Below are 16,241 nucleotides of genomic sequence, written 5' to 3' on the forward strand. Positions count from 1 at the left end.
TGGTGCGGTGGAGCATAGCAGGTCTCTGGGGATTGCTTGGCAGCCAGGCCTCAGGTGCTGGACACTGGCCTTCCTCCCCTGCCCTCCGGTGTGCGGTGGCTGGCGTTTTGTTTGTAGAATGGGATGGGATGCAGGGTAAGTGCTCAACACAGAGCCTGGTGCCCAGATCTTTGTATCATGTGTTTCCACTGACCCAAGGGTCTCAAAAGTTTCCCCTTCTCAGACATCTTTATCAAGTGTGGGATAGTTGACCAGGTTCCCCGCTGCTCCATCACCTTCCAATGCAAGTCACGTTTCCATTTTTTCAAGTGTCACACCCACTCAGGTCTCAGGGTGTGAAGTGGACGGTCACCATCCTCACCGACATTTCTTTCATTATTAGTGACACCGAACATCTTCACATGGGTTCACTGCCTGCCTGGATCTCATTCTTTCTTTTTGCAAATGTTTGTGCCCTTTTTTCTTTTTCTTTGTTCTTCTCGTACAATACATCTTGATCACAGTCCCCCCCGCCCCCGCCGTGTATGGTTTACCATGTTGGTTGATGTTGTTGGGAGGGCTGATGTCGTTGCTCTTTTCTGAAGGGAGATGGAGGACTCCTTGGATTTAATCTCTGTTCAAATCTTTTGCATTTAATGTTTTCTTTGTATGTCTAATCACGTTGATGTTTAAGCGTTCATTACATGTTCAGGTAATGAATCCTTACCAGGTGCCATAATCTGCAAATGTTTCTCCCAGTTCTCTGGCTCTTTGTTTTTCCTTCACGGGCTTCTGAAGCATGAAGGAAGTTTGGCTTTGATGAGGTTCGGGTTATGGATTTCCCTACGCTCCGCTATGACAAAGGTTTCCCGTTTTCCTCTATATGCTGTCTGCTTTTAGCTTCATTTAGAGTTGATTTTCATGTTGGGTGAGAAGAAGTACGATTGTAAGACACGCATGACTGTTTGCTTTTGTACATGAATATCCTTTCCCAGCTGCAGGGAACTACTCATAGACAGGTGCTGAAAGCAGATAATCATAAATGTAAAATGTTGTCTGTGGACTGGTTTGTATGTTCTTGGACACACATGCACACACGTGCATATACACAAACACACATATACACATGCACACCTATTCACACACATGCACACATGTGCTCACACATGCACACACTTGCATACTCATGTGCTTGGACACATGTGCACACGTGCAAACATGCATGTGTGGGGGTGAATGAATCTGAGTCTGACTGGCTGCTGTGAAGCCAGGGAGTTGTTCCCATGCTTGGTCCAAAGGCTGCTCTGGGGGAAGGGAGAGGGACATGTACAGCTCCTGAAGGTGCTCTGTCCGGGCAGGGCACCCTGGTGTACACTCTTCAGGAGGTGAAGCCTACTGTCTTCCTGGGGGTGCCTTGTGTCTGGGAGAAGATGCAGGAGAACATCAAGGAAAATGTATCGAGGTCCTCCAGCCTGAGGAAGAAGGCATTTACCTGGGCGAAGATACTCGGCCTGAAGACCAACACCAAGAGGATGCTGGGGTAGGCAGCGTCTCCTGTGGTGGGTGTGGGGGACATGGAGGAGGCTCTGCCACCTGCAGCTGGGTCTCCTTGATGATGCCCTTCTTAGGAAGCGAGACATCCCCATGAACTACCGCATGGCCAAGGCCCTCGTGTTCGCGAAGGTCAGGACCTCCCTGGGCCTGGACCACTGCCACTCCTTCTACAGTGGGGCCGCGCCCCTCTCCCAGGATGTCTCGGAGTTCTTCCTCAGTCTGGACATCCCTATTGGAGAGATCTATGGGATGACTGAGAGCTGTGGACCCCACTCGGTCTCCAGCAGGACCCTCTACAGAGTTCTGAGGTACCAGGCTGCCGCAGCCCCAGGTCCCCAGTGTCGTGGGGTGAGGGCGTGAAGGGGGTGGTGACCACTGGCCAAGACACATCCTGGGCCTGGGTATCCTGAGAGCCTCTCCAGCCCCCCAGCCTCAGTCCTCTGGCTTATCACACAGCCTTCTGGGATGGGCACGTGTTCTAGAACCATCTATCATGTTGTGTGACTTTTCTCGGAAGACCTGATAAAGCGCTAAAAATACCAAAGAAGCACTTCCTCCCAAGTGCAGCTTAACACACTTATTGGGGTGATTTCTAGACTACGGGTCAGGGGTCACTGACAGGAGCACATGTAGACTCAAAGGCAGCACATCACCTACAAATCCACCGCAGCCTGGGACACATCCAAAACCCCTGCACATTTCACAGACAGCTCCAAGCATCTCCCTGGGAATGTTACGGTTGGTGGAATCTGGGGCTGGGCCCTGAGGCCTTGTAAGTTTCAGGAACTTCTCAAGACTTGTGAGTTTCCTTACTTCCTGAGTTTTAAGAAGCCTCCTTCTAGGAGGCCATGTTCCAGTCCAGAGGAAGAGATTGCTGCCTGACACACGGTTCTCCCCCAGTGTCACTTATGTGTCACGTGACCTCAGAACCCCATTGTCCTCCATGTCAGGCATCTCTACAGCTCCTCTGTGGCTTCTGCACAGCTCAGCTCACCAGGTTGCAGGGCTGAGCCACAGTAATCCTAGCACAGGCGCACTGCGGGGAGCCCCTACCGTGAGGCTCACCTCTGGCTCAGTCTCTTGACGCTGTTCCCGCCACCACACTGCATGTCAGGCTTTCCGCTTCTGCTTGAGGTTTGCCAGCGTGCAGAATGCCACTGAGGGGCCCAAATAACAATAACGCTAAAAACAAAGACGGCAGACGAGATGAAGAGGAAATGGAGGAGAAGGAGTGGCTGGAAGTTGATGGTGTCCTTGGGTCCACCTCAGCTGTGTGTGGCCTTCACCCATGTCCCATCATTTTAGCAGGACAGTAGTCACACTGATGGCTGGACTGAGGATGAACCTCCTGTGTCCACCTCCCAGAGCTAGGATGGCAGCCATATGGCTGCTTACAGTGCGTTTCTACAAGCCAATGGACACAAAGTGCTGCCTCAGTTTCCCTTCTGTGCGTCATCTCATGAGGTTGAAAGCAGCTCCCCACACACTCCCTCTCCAAGGAGATTCCGGCTTGTGACATTTTATGCCACCGTCCTGGCTGTCACGTGGCTGCTGTCCCCGGTGTTCTCGTAGGGGAGGTGGTTCACCCTGAGGTCTTCAGGGTGGATATGGAAACAACTTCCAGTCCTGTGGGGCTTCCAGGCACACAGAATGTGGAGAACCTGAGCACTGGGTCAGAACGATTGCCACTGGGACAGCCGAGGAACATCAGGACTCTGGGCTGCTGGTGTGGGAGGACCCGGGGCGGCACCACCCTGTCTCTGATGCACCCCCCTCATCACATCCCTGGCAGCTGTGGCAAGGTCATAAATGGCTGCAAGAACATGTTGTACCAGCAGAACAAAGATGGCGTGGGTGAGGTATGCATATGGGGCCGGCACGTCTTCATGGGCTACCTGGACAGGGAGGATGCCACGCTGGAAATGCTTGATGATGAAGGCTGGCTGCACTCTGGGGACATGGGCCGCATGGACAGCCAGGACTTCCTTTACATCACTGGCCGAATCAAAGGTACCAGGCACATTTGGGGCAAAGAGCACGAGGTGTGCTAGGGACACAGGGAAAAGCAGCATTCCCGGGTCATCGGGGTCCCTCCCAGTCATACTGGGGGCAGGTTGCTCTAGACCTGCGACCTGTGCCCCTGGAGTAAGACTGGAGCTGCTCTGTTGGCTTTACCGAGCAGTGGAGAGGCCCCGACGTGTGAGGGAAGCTTCAAAGATAGTGTGGGGCCCGCCCTGTCAACACAGCACTGGGTGGAGGCTGGGGCAGGAGACCGGGAGTCTGGGGCTATCCTGGGCTGCACGGTGAAGGTCAAAACAATTCCACAAAAAGCTCCAGTGTGCTCCATCACAATAGTGACCACTATGACCATAAGCAACTTGGGGAGGGAAGGGTTTATTCAGCTTACAGCTCAGGCTACACTCCATCACCCAGGGAGTCAGGGCAGGAACCTGGAGGCAGGAGCTGGTGCAGAGGCCATGGAGGGTGCTGCTTACTGGCTTGCTCCCCATGGCTTGCTCAGCCTGCTTTCTTATAGAACCCAGGACCAGCAGCCCAGGGATGGCACCACCCACAGTGGACTGGGCCCTCCCTATCGATCACTAATTGAGAAAATGCCCCACAGGCCAATCTGCTGGAGAAGTTTTCTGGTTAAGGTCTATCTTCCCAGGAGACCCTGGCTTGACAAGTTGACAAAAGCGAACAGGACAGGTTCTGTCCATGTGGGGTCCTGAGAACATAGATGCTGGGAGGGAAGCAGGCCATGGGTGCAGACTTGGGGTGCCTGAAAAGAATCCGTAGAAACCTCTACCCTGGTCTCAGGTATGGTGGGGCTCTGTACCAAGCTGGGCTCTCGTTCCAGAAATCCTGATCACTGCTGGTGGTGAAAATGTGCCCCCCATCCCCATCGAGACCCTGGTGAAGGAGAAGATCCCCATCATCAGCAATGCCGTGCTGGTGGGCGACAAGGCCACGTTCCTGAGCATGCTGCTGACGCTGAAGGTAAGCCAGGGCTGCCCAGCCCCAGAGTCGGGGCGCTGCAGGTGGCCGGGCCACAGGCTCTGCCTCTGGGTCTGGGTTGGGGTCGGGATGACTGGGGAGCATGCACGGTGACAGGTTGTCCTGGGGCAGTGTGAGACAGACCGGAGGAACGGAGAGCCCCTGGACAAGCTGAGCCTGGAGGCCATCAACTTCTGCCGGGCGCTGGGCAGCATGGCAACCACCGTCTCGGATATAGTGAAGCTACGAGACCCGCTGGTCTACACAGCCATCCAGTGTGGCATAGACATCGTGAATCAGGAAGCGATCTCTGATGCTCAGAGAATTCGGAAGTGGATCATTTTGGAGAAAGATTTTTCCATCCAAGGTGGAGAGCTAGGTGAGTAGCCTGGCCTGGACCTTCAGAGGGCGGCTCTGGGCCGTACTCTTCTCTGTGGGTTAGGTCTGTGGGACCAGCTAGGACTGTTGCCTTTACCAACTGCATCCAGCTCCCGGCTGGCCTCCGTGTACTGCCTCTTCCCTAGGACGGACACATTCATGCTCTGGAGCTAACATGAGAACTTCTCACCGTGCCCTAGAGAGGTTGCTCAGTGGTTAGAGCCCCCTCCCCTCTCCCTGCCAAGGACTGGACTTCAGATCCCAACCAAGTTGGGCAGCTCACAGCCATCTGTAACTCCAGCTGCAAGGGATCAGATACCCTCTTCTGGCCTCTTTGCACGATGCACTCACTCACCGCACACATACCATGCACACACACATACCCCACATATAGACACATAGTTAAAAATAAAATAAATCTTGAAAAAAAGAACTTTATTATAGGCAGAACCCCCACTACCACCAGTCCCTGTGGACATCCCCTCATCCCTTCTCAGTGACAGCAGGAGCAGCCCCGGGACCCTGTCCCTGGCTGCCCACGGTAAGTGTGGAACTTTTCCCTTCACAACCTGTCTACACTCTCCTTTCTCCACAGGGCCGACATCAAAACTCCGGAGACGTATCATAACCCAGAAATACAAAAACCAAATCGATACCATGTACTTGTGACTGCTGTGGCAGGAGCTTCCTCGACATCCTCATGGTGAGACCTGAGGGCCTGCCTTGGCTGGGCTGGGCGGTTTCGGGTGTCTTCCGGGCCAGGACCAGCGTTTCTCACGGATCCCCACTTACTCGTCCATTTGATCTCGGTACACTGTGTACGCGTGTGCAGCGGAAAGAGGACCATCTCGGGTGTCAGCCTCACTGGCATTCCCCCCACCCCGCTGCGTGTCGCCCCCCAGCCCCGACGGCCTACCACCTCCCAGGTTCTCCTGGCTCCACTCCCATGCCCCCCCCCTCGCCCACCCGGGAGCGGTGCTGGGCCTGCTGGGTCTGGCCTCACGTGGGTTCTGAAGATCTGAACTCCGGTCCTCACACCTGTGGGGGCCCCCACTTTCCATGAGAAGGTCTGAGCTCTAAATTTCTGGCTCACCACACCTGCTAGCCACACTCTCCTCTGTCCCCAGGATGTGTCCCCAGGGAGCACCTGGGCGGGCGAGGGGGGCCTGAGCACATGCACGGCACCCATAGTCACTCTCAGTCACGAAACTGGCGTCTCCAGCCAGCCCACCTGTGTGGCCTCGCAGGAAGGGACACCACAGCTGGCCGCCAGCCCAGCTGCAGCCCCACGCTCAAGCAGGGCTGCGTCTGTGAGTGTATTTTGAGATAGGGTCTCTGCTGGCCTGTAATTTGCCGAGTAGGCTAGGCTGGCCAGAGAGCCATGGTGCTGGGCTACAAGTGTGCACCACAGGCAGCTAGCTTCTCCCCCTCCACTCCCCTCCTTTCCTTACACAGGTGCTGGGGATTTGAACCCAGGCCCTCGCGTTTGCTGAGCCAAAGCTTCACCCAGTGAGCCATCTCCTCTCCCCAGCCCTTTCATCTCTTCTCAAGGACTCATAGGTTGGATTAGGGCTCACCCCATGGTGTTTATTTTAGTGCTGTGACAGCCCCAATTTCCAAATGAGGTCAACGTGAGGCGCGGTGCTCGGGGCCTGCGGTGCTCGGGGCCTGCGGCGCTCGGGGCTGCGCGATGCTCCTGGCTGCGCAGTGCTCGGGGGCTGCCTGGTGCTCGGGGGCTGCCTGGTGCTCAGGGCTGCGTGGGGCCCGGGGACTGCGCGGTGCTCGGGGCCTGCGGCGCTCGGGGGCTGCCTGGTGCTCGGGGCTGCCTGGTGCTCAGGGCTGCGCGGTGCCCGGGGACTGCGCGGTGCCCGGGGACTGCGCGGGGCTCGGGGGCTGCGCGGGGCTCGGGGGCTGCGCGGTGCCCGGGGGCTGCGCGGGGCTCGGGGGCTGCGCGGGGCTCGGGGGCTGCGCGGGGCTCGGGGGCTGCGCGGTGCCCGGGGACTGCGCGGGGCTCGGGGCTGCGCGGGGCTCGGGGACTGCGCGGGGCTCGGGGACTGCGCGGGGCTCGGGGGCTGCGCGGGGCTCGGGGGCTGCGCGGTGCTCGGGGCTGCGCGGTGCTCGGGGCTGCGCGGTACTCGGGGCTGCCTGGTGCTCGGGGCTGCGCGGTACTCGGGGCTGCCTGGTGCTCGGGGCTGCGCGGGGGCCCACGGCTCTCAGCCTTTGGGTTCACTTCTTAGCCAGCGCAGAGGACTTCCAGGCGCACAGGGCGCAGCTCCAGCCCTCTCAACAGCACCAGCTTCCCAGGAAGTTCAGGGAGAGCTGAGGGCTGCTGTGCAGGCCATGTGCGCGCCCCAGAGAATCAGAGCTGCGTAGGACAGCAGCAGCGGACCCAGGTGGCCTGCCCCATTCACGTGCAGGCACGAACCCCTTCACTTCGAAAGATCCAGCCTGAAAGTTTAAAAGTATAACCAATGTCAGTATTGGTAAAAGTGTGTGTGAGAGAGAGATGCGGCGGCCCGAGGAGGACATCAGGGGCCTGCTCTTTCTCTGAGACTGTATTCCCTTGAGACTGAACCTGAACTAGGTTGCTGGCCTACAGCTTTTTACCTGGGTTCTGGGGGTTCGAACTCAGGTCCTGTCGCCAGTGCAGCAAGCATGCTGAGCCGTCCGTCTCCCCAGCCCCACACTAGATTTTAACTGGAGACGTGGTTCATGTGCTGTTCTGCTAGCATGCTGTCCCTATAACTCTCATGGTCACCGGTGGATGCCCATTCCCGCCAAGGCACTTACTGCGTGGAACTCGGCATGTCCCACCCGGGACCCCACAGACTAATGCAGGTTCCGACTCTCCAGCCCCCCACAGGTAGACCTCATCCTCCCAGAGAGGCCCCCTGCTGTGTGGAAGAAGCCAGACCCCTGCTACTCTTGGTCCTGCCTCAGCTTCCAAAGCAGGAGGTCCATGATAGAGACACCCCAAGACCTTCCGGCGGAAAGGAGTGGCCATGTGGCTGCAGCGGTTCTTCCTCCCCTGGGAACTTGTATTAGAACGAAAACGCTTCGGAGGTGTGAAGACCCGGACCCCAAAACACCTTCCTGAGAGCACCATGGAAACCCCTCAAATAAACTGTAGTCAGGCACATCACTGCCCTGAGGCCTCATTCTTTCCAAGTGCAAACACCACCCCATTTGGTGTGTTGGGAGATCAGGAGGCTGAAGTTGGCTGTGGGTTCAAATTGTGGCCAGCTGTGTGCACTCATCCTGAGAATCGGTGTGTTGGTTGCCTTGGCTCCTTGTGTGGTGATTTTGGTGTGTGTGTGCAGGCATGTGTATGGAGGCCAGAAGTCAGGAGCCTTACCCTAGGGTGCTGCGGGCCACAGGAATATATTATAAGAACTCAGCTGGTTATGGCAAAGTCACTACCTGGAGGGATCAGGGAATTCCTCCAGAGGAAGCCAAATCCCAAGGAGTTTTGGGTGTTATCTGGCTTGTTATATATCAGCTGTCTTCTGTTATGAAAATCATGTGTGCCTTCACAGTTTTCCCAGTTGATTTTTCCCCAAGAAGGGCTAACAGTGTGGACTGATCACTCTCTGGACATACACATTCCAGGTATTTGGAGAACAGCCTCAGGAAAGGCTTCCTCTGGAATCAGATATCTCCCTTGGCCACTTTCAAGGACTAGCAGTAATAACAGTCCACATGCAAGTCTCCTGATTTAAGGTAAATTCCACAAGGAGACACCGCCTAGGTCAGGTGGACGTTAAGTAACAGCTTTACACAATTCAGCTCGGACCCTCCTTTCTTACAGCCTTACTAACTTTATAGACCGCTAACTCCTTACCTAACCACTTGTAGGAATAAATATTTAGATAACCTTCTGCACTGACAGGTATGCTCAGCCAGAACCCCAGTTCAAGCCTCCCTGTAATTATCATCATTGGCAGCATCCAGCCAGGTCCATCCCCAGATGGAGGAAAGTATCTTATCAGAGATACCTCTGTACTTTCTAGAACAGACTTAAGCATCCAGGCTACCCATTTGAGAAGGCCTGGCAGATATGCCAATTAAGCTTTACTTCCTCCTTTCCTAAATCTTACCTCTCTGGTTCCAGATCTCCCTTTAACTATCACCAGAGGCATATAGCTGTACACAGGTTGCCTAGCGACAGAGCACACTTCCCCCAACCCTGCAGAAAAAAATGGCAGATAGCTTGGACAGATAGGAGCCACAGGAAAAAAGAAGACAGTTTTATTTTCTCCCATTGACCTAGCAACTTATAGTTTCTTAACATTTTCTACCAATCACGTTTAAGATTATAGCTGAGCACATAAGAACCCTCTTCTTAGATATTACCTGAATTCAGCCTTTAGTTAATTCATTTCCCCATTGGTCACTTCCCTTTGGGGTTGCAAATGATAATTAACGGTTATTGCCTCCCTATGTGATTCTTATCACCCCTCCGTTTGACCCTGGAAGCCTGGCTTTGCACTGCTAAGGGAATACTGCTTGTAAGTGTATATATCCAGGACTTCCAGGGCATGTGGAAGACGGAGAAGAGAAAAGAGAATGGAAGAACTAGACGGGTAAGAACTTGAGAGGAACAGACTGAGATGGGGAAGAACTAGATTGAAGGGCTAGAAGAGAGTACTAGAGGAACGAGATGGAAGATGAGGAAGAGTCAGATGGGGAAGTACTAGCTGGGTAAGAACAAGGTGAAAAGGACCTAGATGAGGCAGAATTAAGACGAGAAAATTAAGATAGAACTTAGAGGGAGTAATAGATAAGTATAGAGGGAAATCAGGCAAGAAAGGAGCTAGGCACGAGAACAGAACTGAAGCTGGGTATAAAGGACGTTATCCCAGAGGAATTAAAGCAAGTGGACTATAGAGCTCGGTGTGCTGAGATTCTATTTCCTGAAAATAGTCCTCGATGTTCATAGTTCTCTCCTGAGCCCCTGGGATGTATAACATTAAGGCTGGTCCCTCTAATATTATACAAGACTAGGGCTCTCCACTGCAGTGTTGGGGACAGAGTACCTCACTCCCCGTTCAGCTAGACTTGCCTGCCACCAAGCCCCAAGGATGCCCGTCTCTGCTCCAGGCCCAGCTTTTTACAGGGTCGCCCGGGATTCGAACTCAAGGCCCTCACACTCGCACAGCAAGCAGTGCACCCGCCAAGCCATCTTCTTGGTCCCTGCGGGGTTTGACTTCTGGAGTTTCCTCCTCGGGGATAAGTCTCCCCGTGGTAATGAACTCAGCAGATGTAGAAGAGAGACACTCACCCCTCAGCACCCCAACCCTGCAGGACACCGGAGCCCATGCAGCACGGCAGCCCTCCCTCTCTGCGACAGGATGCCTGAGACCAGCAGCTTAAAAAGAAAGGGGCCGAGGAAACAGCCCTGCTGGGGACCTGCCTAGGGGAAGGTGACAGCCAGGCCTAATAAGTACTTCCGGGTTAGTGACTGACCATCTGAAGTAGATTGGCCCTAAGAGCTGACTCAGCAGTAAAAGGCCCCGTAGTGAAGCCTGAAGACCTGGCTTCTATCCCCAGGCTCCACCGTGTAGGAGAGAGCTGACTCCCTCCAGTTGTCCTCTGACCTCCACACACGTGCACCCACACCCAGGGCAATATAATGCACACTCCCTCACCAGACAGCACACCCACCTCACTCACACGTGGATGCCTCTGCTTCCTCACTTTCTTGGGTCAGAAATCGCTGGAAACACGGTTGCTGGGTACAGTGGCACACACCTGTCATCCCAGTATAAGAGGTGCAGGCCAGAGGGTGGAGAGTTCAAGGTTACCCTCAGCAGCTTGAAGACTTGGGTCCAGCCTGGGCTATATTCGTCCTTGTCCTGAAGCAAGGAAAAAATAAAGCGCACTGGCAGTTTAAGGACCTGGTAGGAGGCGTACCAGGACCTGTCAGATCTGTCATCTTCTTGTCATGGGATCATCACACTCAACTACAAAGGGCAGAACTGGACACAGGCACCAGCCTGGCTGGAGTCCGTCCCTGGGCACTCAGCCTCTGGGACACTCTGGTGCCTGCTTCATGTCGACTGGGGGCTGCAGGTGGTCTCTAGCGCCCTCTGCAGGTGGTTTATACCCCAGACACTGGCTCCAGTTTATTTCCTATATTAAAAAAATTTTTTCTTTGAATGCCGAATGCCGTTTATTGAAGGAGGGAGGAGGTCTTACATACAGGCTAACAGCACAATGGGAGAACTCCGGAGGGCAGAAGTTCACTACCGATGTTTTACAATCTTGCATCTAAGCTGTTAATGCCCAATATGCAGGATACACAGACAAGGAACTTCCCTTAAGCGTTCAGAAGGGTGGAACCTGGCAGGGAATTAGCATAGGGAGGATATCAAGATCAAGGTCAAGGCCAACAAATTTAAATATTTTAAATATTTTTACCTTGTAGATGGCTCAGCCTTCCAGAGAGTTTTTGAGACCACTTTTTCTGGCCTCCAGTGTGGTGGTGTGTCTCTCACAATTTTCAGTCTGTTACAAATGTCCACAGGGCCCCTTTATACTCAAAGAAATGTGAGCGAGCTGGAGTACAGCCCAGTAGCCCACCCTTAGAGACATGCCCCAGCTGGGTGTGGTGGCGCACGCCTTTAATCCCAGCATTCAGGAGGCAGAGGCAGGTGGGTCTCTGTGAGTTTGAGGCCAGCCTGGTCTACAGAGCAAGTTCCAGGACAGCCTGGGCTACACAGAGAAACTCTGTCTAAAAAGTAAATAAATAAATAAAAGGAGGAGGAGGAGGAGAAAGAAAGAGAGAGAGAAAGAGAGAGAGAGAGAGAGAGAGAGAGAGAGAGAGAGAGAGAGAGAGAGAGAGAGAGAAAGAAAGAAAGAAAGAAAGAAAGAAAGAAAGAAAGAAAGAAAGAAAGAAAGAAAGAAAGCTACTCTAGATTACCCCTGATGCCAAGCCCACCTGGCATGGGCCCCGGGCAATTGGCTTTGCAGGGACGGAAATCCAGCCACAGTGGCTCATGCCTGTCATCTAGCAGGCTACTGCCTCAGCACCCAAGCACTGGGGTCACAGATCTGTAACAAGTATGGCTTCAGTTAGAGTTTTATTTTTTCTGAGCAGGGGTCTCATGTAGCCCAGACTGACCTCCAAATTACTATGTAGCAGAGGGTGAACTGGCCCTCCTGCCACCTCCTCCTCCTCCCTGAGTGCTAGGGTGACAGATGGGGCCACATTCAGCTTTTGGGGTACTGGGGATGGACGCAGTTTCATGACTGCTACACAAGTGCTCTTAACAACTGAGCCAATTCCCCAGGTTTTTTGTTTGTTTGTTTGTTTGTTTTGGGTTTTTTTTGTTTTTGTTTTTGTTGTTGTTTTTTGAGACAGGGTTTCCCTGTGTAGCTTTGTGCCTTTCCTGGAACTCACTCTGTAGTCCAGGCTGGCCTCAAACTCAGAGATCCCCCTGGCTCTGCCTCCCGAGTGCTGGGATTAAAGGCATGCGCCACCACGCCCAGCTGGGTTTTTTTGTTATGTTTTGTTTTGTTTTTTTCTTTTCTTTTCTTTTCTTGAGACAATGTCTTGCTATGTAACCCAGATTGGCTTCAACTTGTTACCCTCCTGCCTGAGCCTTCCAAGTACTGAGATGACAGATCTGTACCTCCATCCCTGGCTTGAGCTATTTACAAGTTACCTGGTTTCTGGTAGTTTTGCTTCCATTTGTTTGAGACATAGTCTCAGGTAGCCCAGGCTGACCTAGAACTTGTTATGTAGTGGAGGATGACCCTGAATTCTAGATCCTCCTGCCTCCACCTCCTGAATGCTGGGACGACAGGTCTGGGCCACTGTAGTAGGACAGGCCCATAGGGTTGAGGAAATTGGCTCAAACCAGTTGCTAAGGCATGTACATAGTGTACTTCCTTATGAGCCAACCTGGAGTCTGCCTGAGGACCAAGCAACAGGTGCTGTCAGAGTTCCTGATCGATATCAGAGTTCCTGATCATGCCCAGCCAATAAGGGATGACCATGCAGACTGGGTACTGGGAGGAAGGTATATTAGGCCTTCCCTGTTATTGAATAAACAAGTTCGTTATTTGCCTTCCGTTGACTCCTGGTGTCTGTGCCATTGACGCCACGCCTTCTCACCCACCCCCAGGGAGCCATTAGGATCCTGCAGCATGTGCCTACCTTGCTCCATCTTTCTCTCTCGTTCCTGTCTTCTTTCTTTTGTTTACCTTCAGCTCTCTTCCTTGGTCCTCCCCACTGTCTGTCCTTCCTCTGTCTCATTTCCAGTCAGCAGGGAGCATGTTTCCTTGTTTCCCCAGGCTGCCTGGAAGGGTTTAAGGATGTCCGTGGCTGGGTGGTCTCAGGTGTGCTGGTCACTCATCCACCTGCCACCATCAACGCAGCCTCCTGTGGTGATGAGTCAAGTCACAGAGAATTGTGGGGATTGATGGAGAGGAGGCTGCGGCCACCAAGGGAGAGGAGATGCCGAGTCTCCTGTGCCCTCTTTCCACACCAAGTCCGCTCTTGTTCTGTTTCCTTCTCAGGGAGTTACCGGCTCCCACTTGAGTGTGTGTGGAGGAAGACTGTTTGGGAACCTCTGTTTTGGGGTCATGTGTCCTGTAAGGTTCTGACCCTGCATGAGCAATCAGGACAAAGCCTGTTTGGGAGAAAAAAGAAAGCCCCCAAAAGGGTTCTGGGAAGTTCCGTGGCACCACCTTCTCACCCTTGATATTGCTTTCCGTGGGTCTCGTGACTTCACCAGCTCTTCCCTTGTAAATGCATGTTTAACTTTGCTTCTGTTCTTCTTTTTATCAATATTTATTATAGTGACTTATTTGTGGGGTTGGGGAGCTCACCCCATCATGCACGTGGAGGGCAAGAGGCCAACTTCAGTTTTCCCACAGGATGGGGCCTGGGAGTCAAAGTCAGTTCATCAGACAAAGCCATCTCCCAGCCCTCAGTTCGCCTAGGCTGACTCAAACTTGCTAAGTAGCTCAGACTATCCTTGACCTCATCATGAAGCCCAGGTTGGCCTTGAAAACTGTCAGCCATCCTCCTGCCTCAGCTTATTCCCACTTTGATAGCATCCTCCAATACTCAAGAGTTTTTAACTTTGGTGGCACCCAGTTTACTTCACTTTTGCTTTGATGTATGTGCTGTGGGGTGAGTGCAAAGCCTGTGCAGGTCAGAAGAGGGTGGAGGATCCCCAGCAGCTGGAGCTGCAGACAGTTGTGAGCTGACAGATGTGGGTGCTGGTAATTGAACCCTGGTTCTTGGAAGAGCTGCCAGCACTTGAATTGCTGGGCCATCCCCCTGGCCCAGGAGTCAAGCCCACATGCCTACCAAAACCTGCACCATGTTGAGCTTCCCAAATGCACACTGTCCAGACAGCATCCTGAGTACCCATCACAGGTGGCAGAGCAGAGCCAACCAAGAATGGTACAGCCAGTTAGTAGCACACACCTTTAATCCCAGCACTTGGGAGGCAGAGGCAGGTGGATCTCTGTGAGTTCAGGGCCAGCCTGGTCTACAGAGTGAGATCCAGGACAGTCAGGGCTACATAGTGAGATCCTGTCTCAAAAACAAAACAAAACAAAACAAAACAAAAAAAACCCAACCAACAAATAAATAAATAAAACTAGTCTGCACTAAAGAGATGGTTATTGCAAAGCAAATAAGCTTTAGCTCAGGCTTCCTCACATTCGAATTGGTAAGAAGAAAGTGTGGGGATCAATGGGACCACTCACTACGGTGGCCCACAGGGGCTTCCTAGTGAGACCTTACTTACTTACTTACTTACTAGTGAGAATCTGAGCTTGATTTACCCAGCAGAGCTGCATAAGGAGATGATTTGGCCATGGGCATGGTTACCAGGTGTTTGGGAGGGTCTACACTTGGCTATACAGTGTGCTTTGATCTTGAAAGGGGGAGGTCTTTTGCCTCTTCCCTTGGCATATTATGAAAAGCCCTTTTGAATAAAGGACTGGGCAGCAGTATTGACCCAGGGCCCTCCCGAAGCTATCCTGTGTCTCTGTCTTTTTTATTGTCTCTTTCTATCTTTCTACCTAATATTTCCTTGTTCCTCTCTCCTCCACTCAAGAACCCTTCAAAAGGTGGGAGCAGGTCAGAGCTGGACTCTGACAGACTCCCACATATGGTGCCCAAACAGGGACCTTGGGTACAGAGGATAAAGAGAAAGAACACCTCAGGTTAAGGGAGCATGCTCGGAACTAACTGGAGTGCAGTGGTGTAGCTGGAGTTTTCCTGCCTGGCCCACAGTCAGGGCAAATCTCTCTCACCTGCCAGTCCCACAACCGCTCAGACCCGACCAAGTAAACACAGAGACTTATATTGCTTACAAACTGTATGGCTGTGGCAGGCTTCTTGCTAACTGTTCTTACAGCTTAAATTAATCCATTTCCATTAATCTATACCTTGCCACATGGCTTGTGGCTTACCGGCATCTTCACATGCTGTTTGTCATCATGGTGGCTGGCAGTGTCTCTCTGACTCAGCCTTCCACTTCCCAGCTTTATTCTCCTCCTTGTCCCACCTACACTTCCTGCCTAGCCAATGGCCAATCAGTGTTTTATTTATTGACTAATTAGCAACACATTTGCCATACAGAACATCCCATAGCACAGTTGTATTCCATTCTTCGGGAGTAAAATTGTAAATATAAAGCAGAGTATTTTAAGTTAGGCTGCAGCAAGTATCTCTCTCTGTCTTTGCCTCTCTCTTAAAGTAAGTCATAAAAGTTTTGAGAAAGATAGGCTTTAGGTACAGGGATATAGGGAAGGTTTAATAGAAACTTAGAGTATGTTTTCCCCAGTGTGGGACCTGGGACACAGAAAGCATCATCTGGGACCAAGCAGCTGCTGCAGACTTGGCGGTCTGAGAGCAGCTTCAGAAGTCCCCCCTGCAAGCGGCAGCAGCAGAAGCAGCAACAGAGGGAACAGCAGCTGCCCCAGCCAAACGTCAGTGGCTGAGACCTGCGGGGCACCATCGCAGCGCAGGGGGCAGACATAGCAAGAGCCAGTGAGAGCAGCAGGGTTCTGCATGCTTTCAGCCATGAACTAGCGACATGAGGAGAGTGCGGTCAGCCAGAGTGCTTGTAAGAGCCAGAGCAGGTCTGTCTGCAGGCAGCTGGAGGAGGCGAGCGTGCAGGGCTTCTTGGACTTCGAGAGAGACAAAGCCTCCAGAGATGCCAGCAGGGTGCATACCAGGAGGACCAGGGAGCGGGTGCCTCTGAGTTTGAGTGCATTCCAGGGACACTGGGGTCCTTGCCGAGGTGGTGCAGCAAACCCCCCCCCCCCCCCCCCCGCCCCAGGGTAGAACTGTAGTGGAGGTAGTT

At 53.1% G+C, this 16,241-nt stretch overlaps 1 protein-coding gene across 1 annotated transcript in view; it reads left to right on the top strand.

Annotated features, from left to right (window-relative positions):
• The window catches only part of LOC128115777 (long-chain-fatty-acid--CoA ligase ACSBG2-like), a 37,443-nt gene extending 29,396 nt beyond the window's left edge, over nt 1-8,047 (top strand). Inside the window, exons 8-14 of the mRNA XM_052746824.1 lie at nt 1,338-1,519; nt 1,608-1,841; nt 3,326-3,543; nt 4,394-4,533; nt 4,663-4,909; nt 5,504-5,611; nt 7,762-8,047. Of these exons, the coding sequence (XP_052602784.1) occupies nt 1,338-1,519; nt 1,608-1,841; nt 3,326-3,543; nt 4,394-4,533; nt 4,663-4,909; nt 5,504-5,577 (1,095 nt within the window). The 3' untranslated portion in view covers nt 5,578-5,611; nt 7,762-8,047. The remainder of the gene's footprint in view (nt 1-1,337; nt 1,520-1,607; nt 1,842-3,325; nt 3,544-4,393; nt 4,534-4,662; nt 4,910-5,503; nt 5,612-7,761) is intronic.
• The last annotated feature ends 8,194 nt before the right edge of the window (nt 8,048-16,241 follow it).

Source organism: Peromyscus californicus, unplaced genomic scaffold (genome assembly GCF_007827085.1).
Source record: "Peromyscus californicus insignis strain IS unplaced genomic scaffold, ASM782708v3 Scaffold_1__1_contigs__length_55948999, whole genome shotgun sequence".
In the NCBI taxonomy this organism is placed as follows: Eukaryota; Metazoa; Chordata; class Mammalia; order Rodentia; family Cricetidae; genus Peromyscus; species Peromyscus californicus.